The 21,255-nt window shown below is 35.5% G+C and overlaps 1 protein-coding gene across 4 annotated transcripts in view; it reads left to right on the forward strand.

Moving 5' to 3' along the window:
* CDH7 (cadherin 7) overlaps positions 1-21,255 on the forward strand; it is a 161,604-nt gene that overhangs the window by 43,787 nt on the left and 96,562 nt on the right. Inside the window, exon 1 of one of the 4 annotated variants that reach the window (XM_072152294.1) lies at positions 11,378-11,548. The exons of the other annotated variants lie outside the window; for them this stretch is intronic. Within the exon in view, the coding sequence (XP_072008395.1) occupies positions 11,480-11,548 (69 nt within the window). The 5' untranslated portion in view covers positions 11,378-11,479. Of the gene's footprint in view, positions 1-11,377; positions 11,549-21,255 lie in introns of those variants that run through there. 4 annotated transcript variants of the gene reach the window in all.

The raw sequence follows: 21,255 nt of genomic DNA on the forward strand, positions 1-21,255 counted from the left end.
AAAGTGGTTTATAAGAGCCCAAATATCACTGTGGGTGAGCTCCAGAGATGCAGTAGGGAGATGGGAGAAAGTTCCACAAAGTGAACTATCACTGCAGCTTTCCATCAGTCTGGGCTTTATGGCAGAGTTTGCCGACCTTCCAACAAGACAATGACCTTAAGTTAAAATGATATATCATTGGCTTCAGAACAACTCTACCATTCTTGAGCCTTGAACTAAACCCAATTGAACATCTATGGAGAGACTTGAAAATGGCTGTCCACCAACATTCAGCATCCAATCTGAGGGAACTGGAGAGGATCTGCATGGAGAAATGGAAGAGGATCCACAAATCCAGGGGTGAACTTCCCAAGAAAACTCATTGCTGTGCTAGCTCAAAAGGTGCTTCTACTTGATTCAGAATACTTATGACCATGTGATATTTCAGTTTTTCTTGTTTAATAAATTAGAAAAAATATCTAGACTTTTTTCAAGATGGGATGCAGAGTGTACAGTAACAAGCAAAAAAGAGATCTTACCAATTGGCTCAAAAAAGAAAAATTTAAAGGGGTCTGAATACTTTTCATACCCGCTGTATATTCAAGTAACTAAGACTATAAAGTCTGAATGTTGCTTCAATTGTTTAGGAAATTGGTATATAGCCTCCTTTAGTCCTCTAAAACCGATATTTTATTTAAATAAAAAAGGTCCTACCTTACTTCATACATTTTCTTTCAAATTGAGGTTGGGGTTAGTATTAGGGTTAGCATTCGGGCTAATGCTAAAACTAATAATCTCAAAACAGAACATCTGTAGTCTACGAATGGACAAATAGATCCACTTATATCTACTGAGCCTAAGACAAAATATGGATCTGCAAGGGTTACAATATATTTTCTATTTCCTCTACTCACAGTACATTCAGAGAAATAATTACCAGATAATACCTAAAATTAATCACTTCTCATTGTGTGCATCATGTGATACAGTTTTTAAACATAGAGAGTAACTGTATATACCTGTATGCATCAACAGGTATATACACTTTTAAATGATGGGTATAAAAAAAGTTTTCTGGGCCCTCAAGCTATACTCTTTCCCAAGAGTCAATAGTTAGGCCCCTGGCTGTGAAAAATGTCAACATCTATCAAGGCTCTGAAGCCTTCTTGCCATAAATTGTGTTAAATAATATTATTAAATAAAATTAGAGAGAGGGTGGACTTATTATTTTAGAAGTTTTCATCACCAGCAGTTCATTTTTGTTCAGCTATTAATTTTTACCCTGGCAAACAATTACACAATAACTTGATTTTTTTAAACCCGTCTTTTCAAAATAAACTGATAACCTGAAACACTTTTTTTAACCAAACAAATAAAAAAGTTACAGTATAAACATTAAATCACTGTATTCATAAAAACACTAACTGACACCCTTCTTTTAGCTAAGAATTGTTTCCCTTATATCTCCATAAAATCAACTTTATGTTATACTACCTGGGATCAGAGGAGGCGTGTGCTGCTAATCCGGCTCCTCCCATCGACTCCTCATGCCATTGGCCTCCTTATAGAACACTTCATCTCATATGACCAGGGAGATGTCATCTAAGGTTGTTTACCTTTTACAATTGCAAAGTGTTCCCCATGTATCTGATCACATTAAATCACAGTATGCCTCCATGGACTTCTCCTCCTCTCTATCCTCCATGGAGGCATGCTGTAAATTCATGTGATAAAATATATACATGGGGTACATTTTGTAAATGTTAATGACCAAGAAACTGTATAAAAAAGTACAGTGTCTCACTGGCATCTATTTTTAGGTGATATGGAGAGAACTTGTAATCCTTTGCCAGCAGGCATTGTGGGTTTGGTGAGGATAAATTTCTGGTGACAGGTTAAATAATTTTATGATAACATAAAGATCGCAAGTGTCAAGAGAACAAATAATGACTGTTTTTATTTTAGATTTAACTTAATACTGATCAGATTCTCAAATTTACATAATTCATATTGGATCAAACATATTTTGAGGAATGATAAGTCTGGATTGACTTCTTTGAATTACATTTAGTATGTGTGATGAAGAAAGCATTCCTTCTGTATTTATTTTGGTATCCTTGGAAACATCTGTGTATGGTAAAGTCACTTGACATATGATGATGATGAGCTGCTGTATACGAATCAGTCCAGATTGCTGAATGATAGTTTCCAGGTCTCACTATACAATCAGTACAATGTTTTAAAGAATCAAAAATATGCATTATTTATACTGTGTCCTTCGTTTCATATTTCCTTCTGTTAGATTTATTTTAGATAGATAGATAGATAGATAGTAGGATAGATAGATAAATGGAGGAAAAAATAGATACAGGAAAAAATGTCACTAAGCACACTCTTCTGCAACCAATTATGACTGCATATTACCAAAGAGCATATCATTGGGAGTTGAATCTACTCTATAAAGCAGTCAGATCATGAGAACCATGTTTCAGCTGTCTCTACTGTTGTTTTGCCGTAGGCGATGTTGTCAGCTTACCCCACGGGATGAGATGCTCTGTGCTAGTCAACTTTAGCCCACATTTGAATTTAAAGTAATATACTATATTTTAACAAAAACAAGACTTATTATTGATGGCATGTTGATAAAAAAAAATTTCTAACACACATCTCTCCTTGACAGTTTACAGAATGTTTTCTCATATGAAACTTTCTTCTCTATCCTTATGTATTGTCATGTTTAGAGGTTTTCTGTAGGTCTATAAACAAATTATTCTATCCTTACCCTATCATGGTCCCTAACACACTAAAGCAAAGTGGTTAGCCTCATGATTGTTGTTATTATTATTTATGCATGTTTAGTGCTATTTCATTCTTTTCAGTAGCACCTTAACACCTTTTTTGAAAATTTTTCAATGTTTTTTTCCTTGCTTAAATTCCAATAACTTTTTTATTTTTTATATTAGCATTTTCCAATGGGTTAATTTTTATGTTAAAAATAGCATGATGATTCAAATTTATGAACTCTTTCCTGCAATGAACAGAATAAAACAGTGGTTTTGACACTTGTTTTTTAATCACAACTTTTATACATATACAAATAATTTTAGCATGTTTATTTAACAGTATGGTGATACAGTTTAATAAACATGCTAAAATTATTTTATAAAATAGGATTGTTAGAACTTGTTCATTGCGGGAAAAGGTAACAGTTAAATTGGTACTGTTATAGGATAAATATGTCTTTTTCACTGCTTTCTATTACATATTTTGGGCTGAAGGGAAGCATTAAAATTTCCATTTTTAATTATTTTTTTCTTTTTTATACCCTGTACAATAAGGATATAATAATGTTATATCTGCTTGGCCAAGATCCATACAGACGTGATGGTACCAATTTTCTGGGATGGGTTTTATTATTTTATTTTTTTAACTTCAAAATAGATTTCTAGATAGGAAATATATGAAATTTGTGGTGGTTTTTATTTTCATTTTTTTTTAACTCTCCCACTCTCTTGCACTAGGGATACCTTGATCCCTCTTACAATACACTTCTGTACATCTGTACTGCAATGTATTGTATCTGAAAGTATTTTACTGATAGCTTGCTTATTAGACCCAGTCTTGGACTGGGCCTAATTGGCCACCATACATGGCAGACCTCCGGCTTCCAAGGTTTTATTCATATCTGGGGGGATTTGCAACAACTCTATGCTTGTTTAGCACCTAAACAGATGCATGGCTATAATTGCTGAATTTACTGCACCTAAAATAGCTCATGTCTGTAACTGCACTGCATATTTTTAGGTCCTCAACAAAAAGATTTGTGATTCTCCCCCACCCCCATTGTGTTTTAGCTCTCTGAGTTTGGTATTGTGTAATAAGATATCCTATTAGCTTAGACCATGTTAGCAAGATAGCAAGAAATAAGGAAAAATTGTTTAAAGGCTAAATGAGTATATTTCATAGTGAGCTTTCAAGAATAGTAGTTCTGTTCTTCAGCTCACCATCAAATATCCTATGTAAGCTTCAAAAGGGTATTACCTGATTTCTTCTTCACTCTTTATGATATCCTAGTAAAAGATTATATTTTGGATTTTGTTTTACCCTCTTGGTGTTTATGTGTGTCTAGTGGGTAACTATAGTACAAATTTATAAGCAAACATTAAAAAAGACAGATGGAGTCGCCATTGCTATCACTGACCCTGAACTTCATCAGAAATCTGGGTTCAGGTTCAGCTGAACCCACACCCTGAAATGCCCAAATAGGTCTTTGAATACCACTTGTGACTTTGTCACTATTTTGGGAAGGATCAGCGCTCCCCATCAGACGCCACATTGGTTTAATGCTGTTGGCAACTTTGCTGGAGGTATTTAAAAGTAACACTGGCTATTGCCATCATTAATCATGGGTGTTACTGGGGGTGTGGTTCAGGCTCAGGTACCCAAAAATAATTTCAAGGTGTTCTATGGGTCCCTGCTAATTGTTAGTGATGAGTACTAGGAGATGACTAACGTGGCTTAAAATTCACCATGCCTAGGGTTGTGAGTACAATGGTAGTACTATAATGCTTCTTCTTGTTCTTGGCTATATAATTATATAATTATGTAGGTGCATCACATTGCCATAAATTGAAATCCAAATCCAGTATGAGCTGGCATACATTTCAACTATACTTCATACTATATTCTAGCATGTTATAGTAATATATTGAGACATGAACACCCGTTTATCCTACCTAATTACCCTAATTAGCATAATTTTTAAAGTTACTGTTTGAAAAGAAGAAGGCTTTGGATAACAAATATAATAAGATTAACAGCGTCTTGATCTATGATTAAGTGACACACTTCCCTTTTCCTTAATAATTATGGTAAGTAAGAAGTACGAATAAAAGTTAAAATAAGGGCCAGTTCACACCTAGGCTAGTTTATTTTTTAATTGTCTGTTTCTTTCGCTTACAGTAAAACATAGACAATCTCTGAGCTATATGCCATATAGCTCTATATGGGGTAGTTTTTGCATAATTAGGTAGGCTAGTGGCAGGAGAGGTAGAATTGTGTGGGGGTTTCAGTTTTGGGGCTCAAAGTCTGTATCCGCCTTTTTGTTTCCAGTCTGTCTCATTACACATTTATTTTTTTATTTTATTCTCTAAGGGGTCATTTGCCATTTTACACATTTGGTAGTAAAGGATTATAAAACTCTTCTGTATACATGGAATCAAATAAATAATGTTGTAAATTAAAAATCATCCAAAACAGTTTTATTATCTATTTTCTGAGATTAGGCACCTAGAACATTGTCAAAACACACTTTTAGGTTAAACAAGATAAACATTATGGGACACATTTACTTACCTGTCCAGAGGAGTTCACCGAAAGTGCATTATCCAACCATAATCTGCGATTCACTAAGATTGTGCGCCCAATATCCTGCATGTGTTGCTTCCCCACTCAGGTCACCTTCTCCTTCCTGGAGCATGTTAGTGCATTGTCTTGCTGCACAATTTGAAACTTAAATCCTGCACTCAGTCTGAATCAGTCGGATCGTCCTGATTTGTGTCGCATGAAAGCCAGTGCAGCTGCGTCAAAATCCAATCAGGTGCAACACAATCCTCTGTTAAATACCTGTCACAGCTATGCAAAACCTGAAAACATCAGAAAATCTGAGGGTGGCCGCGGACCCTTAGTAAATAAGCACCTATGTGGGACAATTATTAGTGTCTGGGCACTTTGTAAGAGCCAGTGAACATTTGTTCCCAGGTTTTTATGAAGAACTATGACAGGTTAGACCTAAGCCAGCGCACAAACAACAACCCCCCGTGCCCCGCATGTGTTTTACTGTTTTTATTATCATATTTTTTCCATTGGTTTAAGGGGCAATATCATCATGCATGTAGTCTGACAAGCCCTACGGCATTTACTGATAAGTTTCATTTTTTAAAAGTCTAGACTATCTTGTTGACTACGTATTCATTGAAACCTCTTTGAATACCTAATATCATTAGTACTTTACATGAAGTTCGCTATGCAGAGAAGCAGACACTACTTTGAGCCCTGTGCAAATCAATTGACAATTAGGCACAGCAATGAATGAATCCAATTGAACTAATATTATGTTCTGATGTTAATGGTGTTTCATTATTCTAATTATCTGTTGTGATTCATCAATAAATCTTTAATGAACCTGAGTATTTACTAATGTCCCTGTTCATTAATCACATCCTTGTCACTGGCTTAGTCATTTACATCTCATGTTCTGTCACCATTACTCCGTCTTTTTCATTTTTAATCCTTTCTTTATTACAGGATGTTTATTTAACAATGGAGACCTAATCTGACGTATTGGTAATGTTTACTACATCAATGCTTATTCTTGACTTTAGAATGGAGTACCTTTATATAATATACCTTTAATAGCACTACACAAGTACATGGTAATAAAAAAAAAAGCCCCAGAACATTGACCACTTAACTAAGGCACCTTAGATGTGCAGCACAAGATGGCTAATCTGGTATAGACAAAGCTCCATAAAATGGCTGCAGATGAAGGGTCATGTGATCTCTATCTCTCCATGAACAATCGCCCTACCAGCGCCTTATGATACTATTCATGAATATGAGCTCAAGGTCCTGGCAGGGTGACCCTTCAGATAGAGATCAGATGACCCTTCATCTGCATACATATTATGATCAGGAATGTCTGGCTGATGAGGTAAAATATGAGATTTCAATTTACATATCAATAAAGCGCTGCAGAACTTTTAATAGATGTATCCACACACAGTCCAAAAAACATGAGGTAGAGTAGCTAACCCCTTTAATTACATGGGATATAGTCATGGTTTGAAATGTTATCATGTTATTCAAATTTTTTCTTAGCAATTTTTTTCTTCATATTCCTTTTTAGTGGCAGTACTTGAGCCTTGCTGGACTCCTGATTGTCATATATACCAAACCCAAGCCTTGATAATGGGCCACAGTACAGCCATCCGTGCCAATATTGGCCTTAGCACTAGTTACAGCCCACGGTCGATGATAGTGACACTTAAGGTTTTAAATAGCAGTTTTGGCTTAAAATGTTAACTGGCAGGTTAGTCCAACAGGTGTCTGCTCTGGAATACAGCAGATAATTGTCCTGTACAGAGAAGTCTCAACTCTAGAGGTTTATATCAAGAATAATAAATGTATTAATAGATGTACATTGCTAAATTACCTTATATACTGCCACCCACACACATTACACAAAGCATGAGGTACAGTGGCCTACCCCTTAAAAGCCATAACAGCAAAATAATGTTAATTTTTACATGATACACACTTTTAAATAAATAGAGTGCACAAAAACTTTAAAGCAAAGAAACAAAAAAGAGAAATCTCCTATACATATGCAATAGCATATGAAAGTGTTATGTTGAAATGATTATGTTTGGATTCAGTAGCATATCGACCTTTTTATGAATTTATCATGGACCTTGCTTGTCCTGACTATCATTTTATATCACATTTCAGAATATCTACCATCTGCAATACCCAAACAACTTTCATTACCTGGAAAGCCAAAATGCAAAGCCAATGTTATGTTGTGTTTTTCAGAAACAATTTCTTACTATTCCAATTAAGAATTTAAACTTTGCAAAATATAAGAATATACAATGGGAGTGGTTTATAGTTTTTATGGGTATATACATTTTCTCTTAGTTTTGCTACTTTTTTTTGTACATTTGTACATTTGCAAGGCACACTCCCTGCAAGGTTCACTAAAACCAAGCTATCTTAGGAACCCAGATGTCTTTAAATTGCCATCATTTTTTTTCAAAATCACTGTACTTCCCAGTAGGCATAGGTTAAACTTTTGCAGTGGGTGGTGCAAAAATTAGCAAATTTTGCAAAGAAGTCGGAAAAAAAAGCTACAACCTTGAAAAACAGATGTGACACACTCGTAAGATAAATCTAATAAGCAATAGAGAAATGAAAAATTGAATTGAGATTCATAGGAGGTATCACGTTTATATTTTGCACATATTGCATTATACACCAATAAAGTTGGGATAATACCGAATGCACAAGATGTTTTTGGATAGATGCAGATTATTTGCATATAGTCTGGCACTGTCAGAAATTAGATCAACATTGAGAGAAGGATATTCATTTAATTTAGTTTGTGGGGAACACTACAGTTAATATCACAGTAATAGTGGCGTTATTCAAGACTGGGGATTCCAGGAGACTCCCACGGAAAGAAAGGATATAATTAATAGATTATTTTCACGAACGTTGATGATAGTGAGGATATGTGGTAGTACACAATTTCCATCTATCAAGAACTAAGTTATGAAAGAGGCCATTATAAAAATATAGGGAAAGAGGATCACTGGGTAAAAATAAAGGCAAAGATATGTGATCAGTATAACCTAGAAAATGAAAATGGTGGTTTTTGGAATAACAAAAAAAATCCCATTTTTTACCATTCTCTTGTTTCCTCTCTCCGATTAGTATCTGTCTGTCAGCTATCTTTAAGATGGTGAAGAAGGTTGTATAAATTAATAACTTACCGTATTTATGTATGTCTGCTATATCTCTTCAATATTGTAAAATAGAATGTTGTTTGATGATATTGATGTTTTAAATATTTTTTTTGCTATATGAGGATATAACAAGGATTTTTTTTAACTTAAAATAATAAGCAATTTTCCAGCCTAATGATAAATTACCCAAATATATTTTTGTGTCCCCAACACTTTATGCATAATTTGGCAGTATTTAATTTTATTTATTTGTAAAATGGTTGCATTGATCTTCCACAGTGTTTTCAATGAGGAACTAAACAAATATAGTACAGTGATTGTAAATTGGATAAATCTATAGTGCTGATGTTCTGTGGACTATCACTTTGAGGCATTTGAGAAAGAGTTGAAAATGTGATAGTTTGACTTGGCTTATATTTTCTAAGGTCTGTTTTGTGTGATATAAATAACATTCTTAATAGATCTTTTGTCATTTTTGTAAATTGTAAATAATTTACATTTCTAAAAAAGCTTGATAAAAACTGCAACGTACAGCTTGGCACAATGTATGATTTTGGCAATGAATTTCGAAATTTGTCCCTGCTACAATCCCAAAAAGAGCTAGCTTATTTTTCTGTGGTCTTACAGTTGTTTTTTATAAGATGCAACTGATGCATAAAATACCATTTACTAGCTACACTGCAAAATCATGTGCAGCATTTTAAAGGGGAATTCTCATTTGGGCAATGGCATTTAATTGGATTTATCTGCTATTTAGATACATTTCTTCAATTTTATTATTATTAGTAAAAAAAAGGAACCTGTGTGAAAATAAATCTGCATAAATGTAGCTATGTAGAAATGGGATTGTTGTCACTGGTTATAACCACCGCTATGCAAATGGTTTCACATATGAAATGGCTGGTAATTACTACATGTCCTACAGCCATCCTGTGGTAATGATCGCTGAATCCATGAGCATGTGTTTAGGTAGGACTCACATGTCTGGTCACAGAGTGTTGGGGTGTATGCCTCCAAGGACATCTGTCTTGTTTCTAAGGGACATCTTGGCTACATTTATGGAAAATTATCTTTACAAAGGTACATTTTTTATATAATGCAATTTAAAAAATGTATTTTTAAACAAATAGGTTTAATTTGTTCAGTATATTTTTTCAATCAGGGCATCAGGGTTACCACTACAGCCTTGCAGCACTGGGGTCCTGGGTTCAACTCCCTCCCAGGTTAACATCTGCAAAAAGTTTGTATGTTCTCCCCATGTTTGCATGGGGGTCCTTCGGTTTCCTCCCACACCCCAAAACATACTGGTAAGTTGATTCGATTGTGAGCCCCATGGGACAGGGACTAAATTGTCGTAATCTGTGTGCGCTATATAAATAATAATTATTATTCAATATTAAAAATAGAAAACAGCATTTTTATTATATGACTTATTTAGTGATGGCAGCAATTCTGTATAATATAGTTCGAATAATTGTCGCCACAGAGTCTGATATAGTTTGACTGCTTAGTGGTGACTAGTGTTGAGTGGACCTGACCACAAAATTTGGGTCACACACACCTCCAACAAGTAACAATTTTCATTAATGGACACCATAATTGCTGTAGTCTTGTTTAAATTTAGGTTATACTACTAATAATTGTAAAAGTATATGTTGTTTAGAAGGCCCTAAATAAGGTATGTATAAACTGAAAGAAAGAACACGTGAAACAATGCACTTCACAAAAACTAGGTCAGAATGAACAGAAGAAAGTAAGTGTGAAAGGATCAGCCAGAGGTGAGTTAAAAAAGAACACATACTTATCCTGTCCCTGCTCCTTGTTCCTGTGTTTCTCAAGGAACTTCTATTTCTGGACCCTGTGCCTGGGCAAAAGTTCCAAGGGGTCCGGACTCACTTCATTCAATTAATCCCAGGACACGTGTCTTCACTTCCATTTTCCAGGATGCGTAGTCCCCTGGCCTGAGAAGGCCAGATACTGAATGCTGTGTGTCCCATGACCTAATAACTTCTGATTAGGTGCAGTACCAAAAAACAGATGTACCAGAGCAATTCAGTAACCAGGTGTCATAGCAGGGTATGTATGTATTCTTCTTTTTCCTTGACCTTGCTCCCTGAGTAAATAACTTTTATTTAATCACCAACATGTGTGACCACATAAAAGGGGACATTTTTGGAAATTTAATGGTATAAACGCTCTAGAGCATCTAGGCAGGTTTTACACAAGAAGGAAATACATAATTTTAGAAAAGCTAATCTTAAACAACGTTTCTCCAATTGTCCTTCAAATAATAAAAACTAGAAAGAATCCAGCTCACGGGACAATCCAGAATGATCATAAAAGCATGGCGATATTCTTTATTTCTATCATTTAAAAAAATCCATGATGCACAAAACAGAGGAAAACGCACAGCCACAGATCACAGTCTATGTATTTCAGAAAGATTCTGGTAAGGGCACAGGTGTATTTAAATCACTCGTGTGACCTCACTCGAAATTTTTAATTTTATACGATTGCTAAGTAGCAGTAGAAGAGATCACATTAGTAGATCACCACTAGATTTACGCTAGGTCTGAACAAGAGGCAAGATTTGATATACCAAATTTAATATAAATTAATAATCACTATTCTTTCTGTAACATTTGGTATTTGGTTAAGTACTATCCCTTATCCCATTTGTCTTTGTCTTTTTTATGTTTTCTATGTTTAATTGTATTGGAACATAAGATTTTAAACACTTGTTAATTTCCCAGAGCGAGGTCAAGTGATTGCAAACACGGGTGATTTAAATACACCTGTGCACATACCACACATGATTAAAGAATCTTTCTAAAACGCGTAGACCGTGAGTTGTGGCTATGCGTTTTCCTCTGTTTTGTGCATTATGGATTTTTTTATGATAGAAATAAAGAAAATTGCCATGCTTTTATGATCGTCCTGGATTGTCCTGTGAGCTGGAGTCTTTCTAGTTTTCTATGCTTGGATTTGGACTGAACAAAGGTTATCTGTGCTTGGTGCTCCAGGAAACATTGCTGAGCCCTCAGGTGAGCGGACTCTCCTCTTTATTTAGTTGTCCTTAAAGTGGGTATATAACCTCTCTCTAGTCCTATGAAATGCAATTTTCTAAACAAAAAGATACAATCTTGTTTTACCACTGATGCTACAGGTGGCTGTACAAGTTATACACTTTTCGATTAAGAACATAAAATATTCTGTATTGGTGATCTGCATTGTTGATTATCTAAGTGTAGCAGTTACCTAGACCTTCTGAGGACCAGATAATAATTGATATTTAGGGATTATTTATATGTTATGTACTGATAAAATTTAAAGATGGCACACTTTCTAGTTTTCATGACGCTTAATAAATTAATAAAATCAAATAATTAATTCAAGACATAATGGGTGCTTTTTCAGATGTTGGGGCAGATATATTTACACAGTATGACTGTAAAAAATTGGATCTCCTATTGACTTAGATTAAAAGCATTTTTGATACATTGTGTTGCAATCGAGCCCAATGTCAACTAAGTTATTTTTTTTTTGCACTAATTATCACATCACAGAATTCTATAAGTCATAGTTGCTGTGAAGAGAAAATCCTCAGAAGGTAGCCAAGAGGCAAAGTTTTCCATATCCCTCCCTGGAAAATGTATTTGCATATTTCCTTCCCAGAATCCCTTGTGTAGCATACAAGGCCTTGAAGCCTCCACACATCTGAAAAGGTGCACTTAAGGAGTCTAGGTTTCAGTTGCGTCCAGTGACTCTCATCCAGCTAGATATAATGGTTTAGCTATTATCCCCCACCTTGTCATGAGCGTTCCTAAAAGTCATTGTTCATATGTTTTATGTAGGAGACAAAGTTTTACCCACTTTGAAAATGTATTTGAATATTTCCTTCTCAGAATCCTTAGTGTAGCATTCACTAGGATTGCAGTTCATGATAATTTGCTTTAATTTTGTTGTACAGCTCATAGAAAGAGCACTTTTTGATGGAGTAAAACAATTTACTTTTTATGTTTTAAGTCACGAATACAGATTTTAACTCACATTGCTGTTACACATTACACATGTTAAAAAGACTCCAAACTTCTAAATAGACCTAATAGCAATTCATAGTAGATTCAAATGTAACTGCAATTTAATGAGAGCTTATTTAGGTCGAAATAATTTATGGAATCCAGGAGGAAATGCATCTATTCTGCAACTATTCAAGCATAGTAATTAGCTCCTTACCAATGCAAGGTGTATAATAAGAGTAAATGAACTTTATTTCATTCTATGATACCAACGTTTGTAAACCTGCTAATATATTCTTTTTGTAACTTTAACCATACAAATTAACCATATTTTCTGAACAATGGCTTTGTTATAGTACAAAAGAGTTACTTTTTTCTATTGAAGGATTGATGTCTATCAAAATTAAATACATTTATTATTTTAGAAAAGTAGGTTAAAGAAAAGACATGTCTTTTATTTTTTCCTTCTTTTTTCACTTGAGGGAATAAGTGTCAGTAGATACAATTAATTGGTCCCTTAGTGTTACAGCATAACCTATTCAGCTGATGGCTATCACCTATTAAATGCCATTTCAGAAAGTCTGAATTTTTACAGTAACACTGTTGCCTTTTATTGACTTTTATGACTTTTTGCTTTATTACTTACGGCACTATATTTAAAAATAAACCAAAACCATAGCCATATATACAAATCAGATAAGTGTGCATTCACATTTATCATTTTAACAGTCCTTTATCACCACCAGATACAACTATGGACCTGTAGCTGAGAAGGGTGTCTCCATTTAGTGCCCATAGGTAGAGTACAGCTGGATAAGAAATGATACACGTTGGTTTTTTGCATCCGTTTTCAGCAGAGACGTGGTGCACAATCAGCCTTTCATTGAATGTGCTGTATAAATATGTATATAATATTATAAATATAATAAAATATAATAAATATAAAAATATAATAAATATAAATATTATATCTCTAATATAGTTAAGAACTCAGTTTTCTCATTAAACCTATTTAAAGGGAAACTGTTGGTCAAATTAAACCCCCAAAACTAAATATATTTTCATAAACTGCCATTATAAATTGTATTTCCCCTCTCAATGCCTATAAACTTAAACATTAAATTGGTTGAGTTGAGCTTATTCATGAGTCTCATCCATAGCCACACCCCCAGTGCTAGAGTGACAGCCCATATGATAACCCAAGATGAAGAGCTCTCTGTGGTTATTTGTCCTGTCCTCCTCTACCCCCACAGCATGAGACAGGAGCAGAGATTCAGCTTTTCCTCTAAAATAATTTTGTAAAATTCTACCAACTCACTAAACAATGATTTTGTAGCCATACGTGTACATGTGTAGGATAAGTGATGGGATGCTGCGAAAAAATCATCGTGGAACACATAGATCTTGAGATGTTCAGCCAAGAGAAATAAGAAGGAAGGACACATATGTATCACACAAACGGTAGGACAGTGTCTGACATTGGGTGCAATGATTCATAGTGGAATGCAGGGTTTGGAGAATTAGGCCTCTTTCACAACAAGTCTGCAAACTCAGGCCTGTAGGTTAGTTTTTAGGTTGTGTTTTGCAGCCATATTTGTCAATTCCTCATGTGAAACAATGGTCCGCAAGTCATTCATGTGCCATTCGTTTTTGCAGATCCACAAAAAACAGGAGACTACGTTAAATGCCTAGCCTCTATTTAAACTTTAAAAAGATAATATAAAACCCTATCTTATTTTTTGGAGAAAAATTGAGGAATAAACACTTTCTAGACATATTTGGAAAGAATTAGAAATCCAGTATCCCACAACAACCCAATGCATATATATATATACTTGTGAAACCTATTGGGAAGGAGATAGTCTTTCGACTTAATGTCCAAATCCTTAAACAGCCCTTGGGCATTATTAAGATGTAATCTAAAGCAGAAATTGAAGATACAGAATATTAAGATCTTTGCACATTAAACTATTAAAATTGTTACCCCTCATGTGAGTAATACCTAATTGAACCTTTATTACACCCATTTTTCTGTTATGCAAATGGGTATAGATGAGTAAACCTCTGAAGAGAAGGCTCATTTTTTCTCCAGGCTTCCAGTAAACCACACCTCCTTCTTTTGACTGACAGCTTACTCTTCAAACGTTGACATGAGCAGAATGCTGTCCCTCTCACTTTCATAGTGTATTTAGCAGTGAGCACTATGGGGAAAGCTACAGCTCTCCTCACGATTTCACCCCCCCCCCCCCCCCAGCGATAGGAAGGGTTGTGCACTGGTAGTCGGAGCCACTTTGTAGTGGGTGGAAGCAACTAAGTTAAAGCTGGGATGCCTGCACTGCACTTTTCAATAAAAGGCACATTGGGGGGGGGGGTAGTTATTGTGCCTGTTCTTGATGACAGGTTCCATTTAAAAACTTTCACATTCATTGAATGATGAAGCTTTGCAGATGAATGAAACAGTAGCATACATTTCTGCAATACATATGCTCCACATGAATATATTATTCAATACATTTGTTCATTACTGCCCTGCAAAACTTTAGTAGAAGAAGTAAATCCATGTCCTTAAGTAGATTAATACAAAATCGTTAAAATAAAAGCAGGGTCACTGGTAGCATCAACATATTTTTATATAGCTGTCATAAAGATGTCACATTGTTTATTGTTACTGACATAGAAAAATGCACAAAGCCAAATGTATCATAAAACTGCCATTGACATTAGCATGTATTATTACCGGTCATATACAGTAAATAACACATGATGCTTCTTACTGGACATTATGAGTAATGTGTGCACAGTTTTACTGCTGTAATTGAGCGTGTCAATGTCAATAACTGGTAATGACACTGGTAATGTACTGTTATTTCTACCATTATCAACATCCATTTTAGAGCCACTTTTGTATAATATGCGAACAATTTCCTTTTCATTGTTATTTGCATATTTTGTAGTGCTGCCAGCTGTACTGTGGTTTCAATATTTCACATATGCACTACTGTATCATATAGCAGTGTACATCATACAGGTCGCTTTCCAAATTTACACAGACGAAGCACATCCTTGACTATGCTGCTCACCCCTCCCATCTTACATAGGGAGCTCACCACACCATATCAGGTTGTAGTAGGCCTCAATGATAAATTTGCATTACAGTTGTTGCAATGCAGTAATGTAATGGAATTTTGAACTGGTCTATGCCAAACCAAGTGAGAAATCAGATGAGGGATGAGGCTAAGGGAGTCCTTATACAAACTCCCCCAGCTATCGCCTTTCAACTGACCACTGCCCTCGATGATGGGACATTCCCTACCCTTAATAAGGTCAGCAATATTAAAGAGGGGAGGCAAGACCAAATCATCAATCCTAGTCAATAGTGAGATTGTAGATCAGAACAAAATTGCAAACCAGGGAAAAATGTACAAATGTACAAATTGGGGTCACAGATGTCAATGCAGTATGGTCAAGGAAACAAATTAGAAGGTCAGGCAGCTCAAATCTAGGTCAAGCAGTATAAACAAATTAGCCTAGATAGGTCTGATTTACTGGCAGATAAATCTACCCCAAAGCATGGTTTTATAACTGGTTGATGAAACAGCTGAGAGGCAGTTCAGCAAACCACTCAGCACTGAAAACGGGGTGTGTAATGCCAAGACTCATCCATCAGACTGCCAGATAGAGAAGTGTGATTCCCCTGTCCACAAGAAGCATTCTCACTAGTCCAGTATCCAGTGATGGTATACTTATAAAATATAATTTTAACTACTACCTGCATTGTGTTTGTTATACTTGTTTTAGCTTGAGTTGGTTTCTGGTTGTTTTGGATTTTACATGTTTTACCTGTTATCTCGATCCTGGAACCTGATGGTAGATACAGGCGGTCCCCTACTTAAGAACACTCGACTTACATACGACCCCTAGTTACAAACGGACCACTGGATATTGGTAATTTGCTGTACTTTAGTCCTAGGCTACAATAAACAGCTGTAACAGTTATCAGAGGTGTCTGTAATGAAGCTTTATTGTTAATCCTGATTCTTATGACAACTCAACATTTTTAAAATCCAATTGTCACAGAGATCAAAAAAGTTCTGTCTGGGATTACAATGATAAAATATACAGGTCCAACTTACATACAATTTCAACTTAAGAACAAACCTACAGACCCTATCTTGTATGTAACCCAGGGACTGTATTCTTTAAAAAATGTAGACCACTGGGGATGCCCACAAACCTAAATTACTGCCATACCAAATGGCAAAGATAAGATAGTGTGCTCAGGGAAGTGGGAGCCACAAAATTTACTAGTCAGGGGCCTTAAAATTCCCACTGGCAGCCCTGACCGGCAGCATGCATGGTTATATTTGGTGTGCATAGTTAAAATTGAGGTGTGTGTAATCTCTGTGCACATGTAAACAAATATGTTGCCATTCCTGGATAGAGCATTGTAGGAGACACTAATGATACAAGCTTTCAAGCTGTGGGGAGCTTGTTTGGTGAATCTGAATCTAATCCACATCAACATGTTGTCTCAATGTGGCCTTTGTATATATAAGGCTCTGCATATTATAGCTTATTTGCTTGTAATATTCCTTGCAGAAAACTACTTCCATCGGCTCACATTTACTAAGACTGATATCATACACTAATTAAAAGAGATAGGAGTGATTTGTGCTGCCACGGTAATTAAAGGCTCTCACTTGTTAAAAATGCAGTGCATTTGGTACAGCCTAAGAGAGATTGTAATTTTTGGATTTGCATTTGGAAATGTTTACACCAGAAAAAGACTTAACAACTTTGGAAATGAGGACTATTGTCTAAAGAAAAACTGCCTATTCTAATAACTGTGTTAATGAAGAGCATAGATGAATTCCTAATAGTCATGATGAATTTATTATACATGATTATAATTGTCAAAAGTATCATACCCTCCAGGTTTATGCATAATAAATGCAAACTGTTAATTAATTTATAGTATTTTGATATGATTGGTTTCTAATATAATTCCTAATGGAAAGAAGTAACAATCACAATATTAACACATAAATGTATTCCATTACAATGACATTTGCTGTAACAATAGGTTACATCTTATTTCATTTTCATTTTCCTCCATTGTTACTGCACGTTTTAGAAATTATAGTAATAATCAACCATTAATATGAAACAGATATATTTTATAGGAATTTATTATTACATTTTTGTCAGACTTCTGGCTCCATTTGCAGACAAAAAACTTTATAAAATGCTTTGCGCCACATTTATTAAGGCTTTAAGACATTTTTTGACACTTCTCTGACTAGCTCAGCTAAGGGGTGTGGCCTCTGAACTGGAGGTGTGGTTTAGAGTAAAGTAGTACATTGTGGCGCACAATCCAGAGCAACTAAAGAATAGGTATAGAGTAGGACTTGACAGTCTTCATCATCACAATGATAAATCTAGCGCAGAAAAAGACTTGTGTTGGCTAACTGAGAATCAGCATACCCTGCAACTTATTTTTCTTTACTTTAAATTTGTTTAGAAAGTTTAAAACAAAATATTAGGCTTTTTCCTACCATTTGTTGTTAATGGAGCTAGTTTCTTCAGTAAGTAAAATATGAATAAAATGTGGGGAAAAGCCAAATATGGAAGCCATTGGAGTATAAACAGAAGAAGCTACTCTATATGCTGCCATATGCTACTCTATATGCTGAAATCTGTAAAATCCTGTTCTGAACAAATTTCAGTTATCCATTGTATGTACAAACATAAAACTAAAGAATTCTATAATTTTATCAATCAAATGCCAATTCCTTGCTTCTCCGTTAATAATGAGGTTTAGACAATTTTATTGAATAATAAATGAGGCATAACCTAAAGGGGGTAAAGCTTAGGTTGTGTCAAATATTCACCACAGGGTTGTCAAAATCTGGCACATTTTGGCAACTAAGACACAAATAGAAGGTGCAAAGTTGGAGTAGAGTCTATGAAACAACTCCAGATTTATCATCCAGCATCAGATACTTTGATACATCTGGAGCAGTAAGGGGTTTACGGTGCAAGGTATTACTTTTGGACACTTATAATACATATGCCCTAATATATATTTACATCAGTCCAGGTGATAAACCATCAACAGGGTTGTTGGCTGAGACGATTTCCTCTTCCTCATGCATGTATATGTATAAGAAAGGAGGGTCAGCTGTTGGCTGGAGATGCATTCAGTGGACATCTGGGATGGGAAAGATGTATCATTGTGTCGGTCTTTAAAACGGTTTATAGTAGAACAGTGCAGGTTATTTTCTCTCAGATTTGTTCATTATTTATATTGTATAATGAATGCAGATTATAATTGTGTCATACTGTAATATCTGTAACTAGTTAGCTTTGTATGATATGACTTTTTGATGGCTCTGTAATAATAATGCAGGTAAGAACATGCATGGTGTACCGGGAAGGGCACTTGTTAATATCCTGGCAATGTGATTAGTAGGATGTGTAGCAGGTGGTAGCACTCATCTTCTTAATAAGTACATGTGACTCACTACAGATTATTACAATCAATTCCCTCTGCCTAATTAATATGCTTGCAGGCACAATGCATCACCTACCTGGGCAATTTCTGCACAAATTAACTTAATTGACTATTCCAGGGCTTCTTCTTTGGAAGTAGTTAATTAATGTAACAAAGTTCCTAGATAGGGTAACTCTCCCAGGCAGAGCTGCTACTAAGCAATCAGAAGTAATGGGCAACTATAGTTCTCATGAATACAGAATTACTTGATTTCATATGTCTGACATTAAATAGGCTCAGGGAGTCTGCATCTCTAACTGCTGTGCTAACACTTAACATGTCTTTAGAGATGGCAGGATGTGCTAGCACCTTTATATACCACAGAGAAGTAGCATAACACCAGGAGCTTGTCGAATTAGTGGCATCTAAACTTAATATAGCTCTAAAGAAAATTGTTCTCCCATTACCCCCACCCCAGAGATTTACCGAACATATATAATGTAAATCATCACTGATAGGTTGTCATAAAAAACACTCAGAATTGCCTATAAGTCTACAACGTGACAAACTAGAATGTAATAAATAAAAAAGAAGCATAGAATCTATAGCTGTATATTGTAAAGATAAATTCTTTCATTTGCTCATTCCTCCTATCTATACACATAGGTCTGTCAGGTCATGAATGATGACTGCACATGAAAGCAACTGCTTCTCTATCAGGGTTCTCCTTTTTAATGACAGTTCTTATTGATATGGTCATGTTCTATTACAGTAGGATTCTGGAATCATTGATGAGAACAATCTCTAGGGTGAAAAGCTTAGTCTAAAAGCTCATGGTAACACTGCTTCCTATTTTCCTTAATCCATATCCATCTTCACTGCTATAGTCTGGCTAATATGACATTATCAGTGTCGGAAATTTCCACATGGTCACAGAATATATTCCTTTACAAATGATTTTCTACTTAATTCTCATTAGGGTAGACTCTAATTGGTGTTTAATATTCTCTAATATTCACTGAAGCCATTTTGGCTTATGGACACAGATTGGTTTTCTTCCCAGCTTCAGTGATTTTTATACTGATTAACTAACCCAACCAGTGGGCTTTTTCCCATTTTAGTTTTTTTTTTCATTGATCAGTGGTGAGTTTAAAACCTGTTTGTGTTCACTGACAACATTGGATAAATGGAAAAAAACTGAAGTGTGGAAAAAGCACACTGAAAAGAATGGGGGTACCTCCTCCAAAAATAAAATGCCCATGCAGCCTTCCCTAATATAAAATGCCCCTTGCAGCCTCTCCAATAATTTAATTCCCAGCAACTTCCCCCAGTATTGTAATACCCAGCAGCCTCCCCAGTAATGATTTACTCAGCAGCCCCAACCACTAAATAAATGCCCCATGCAGCAGCCCACAGTAAAAAATGTTCTACAGCAGCCTTCTCCAGTAATGACCTGCCACATGCAGTGCCCTCCAGGATGGGATGCCCCATTCAGCCTCCCCCAGAAATTAAATGCCACATGCAGTGCCCCCAGTGATAAAATACCTCATCCATACATTGAATACATATACTCATTTTTAGTCCTAGCCTCTATATATATTTTTCTCTATATCTATCTATCTCTCTGTCTCTGTGTGTGTGTCTCTCTCTTTATTTGTCTCTGTTTTTCTCTCTCTTTGTCTCTCTTTCTTTCTTTGTATCTCTCTCTTTCTGTCTCTGTCTCCCTTTGTCTCTCTCTTTGTCTGTATCTCTCTGTCTATCTGTCTCTCTGTCTGTCTCTGTTTCTCTTTGTCTCGCTTTCTGTCTCTCTCTTAGTGTCTCTGTCTGTCTCTGTGTGTCTCTCTTGTGATCTCTCTCTGCCTCTCTTTATGTCTGTCTATTTCTCTGTCTTTCTCTCTATCTCTATCCATATTACCTCACACATAAGCTGTGCTCTACTCATTGCCTGTAGTAACCAATTAAAGCTCAGAGCTGATATTAATGATCTGTGGCAAAATAGAAACTGAACTGTGATTGGTTTCTAACTGGTACAGAGGCCAGCATACAATGGCTCCTGTATATGGTAGTTAATAAGTGTATTTTGGGTCTATGATGTTTCCTGAGTCAGATGGAGCAGCTGTGCAATATTTGGTGGTTGTAAACATGATGATGAAGGTTCCTTTAGTGGACATAGATACATACTTACATACACATACTGTATCATATATCAGAGAAAAGTGGTCCTTCCTTGATTTGGCCC

This window comes from Engystomops pustulosus, chromosome 5, assembly GCF_040894005.1.
Source record: "Engystomops pustulosus chromosome 5, aEngPut4.maternal, whole genome shotgun sequence".
NCBI classification, from domain to species: domain Eukaryota; kingdom Metazoa; phylum Chordata; class Amphibia; order Anura; family Leptodactylidae; genus Engystomops; species Engystomops pustulosus.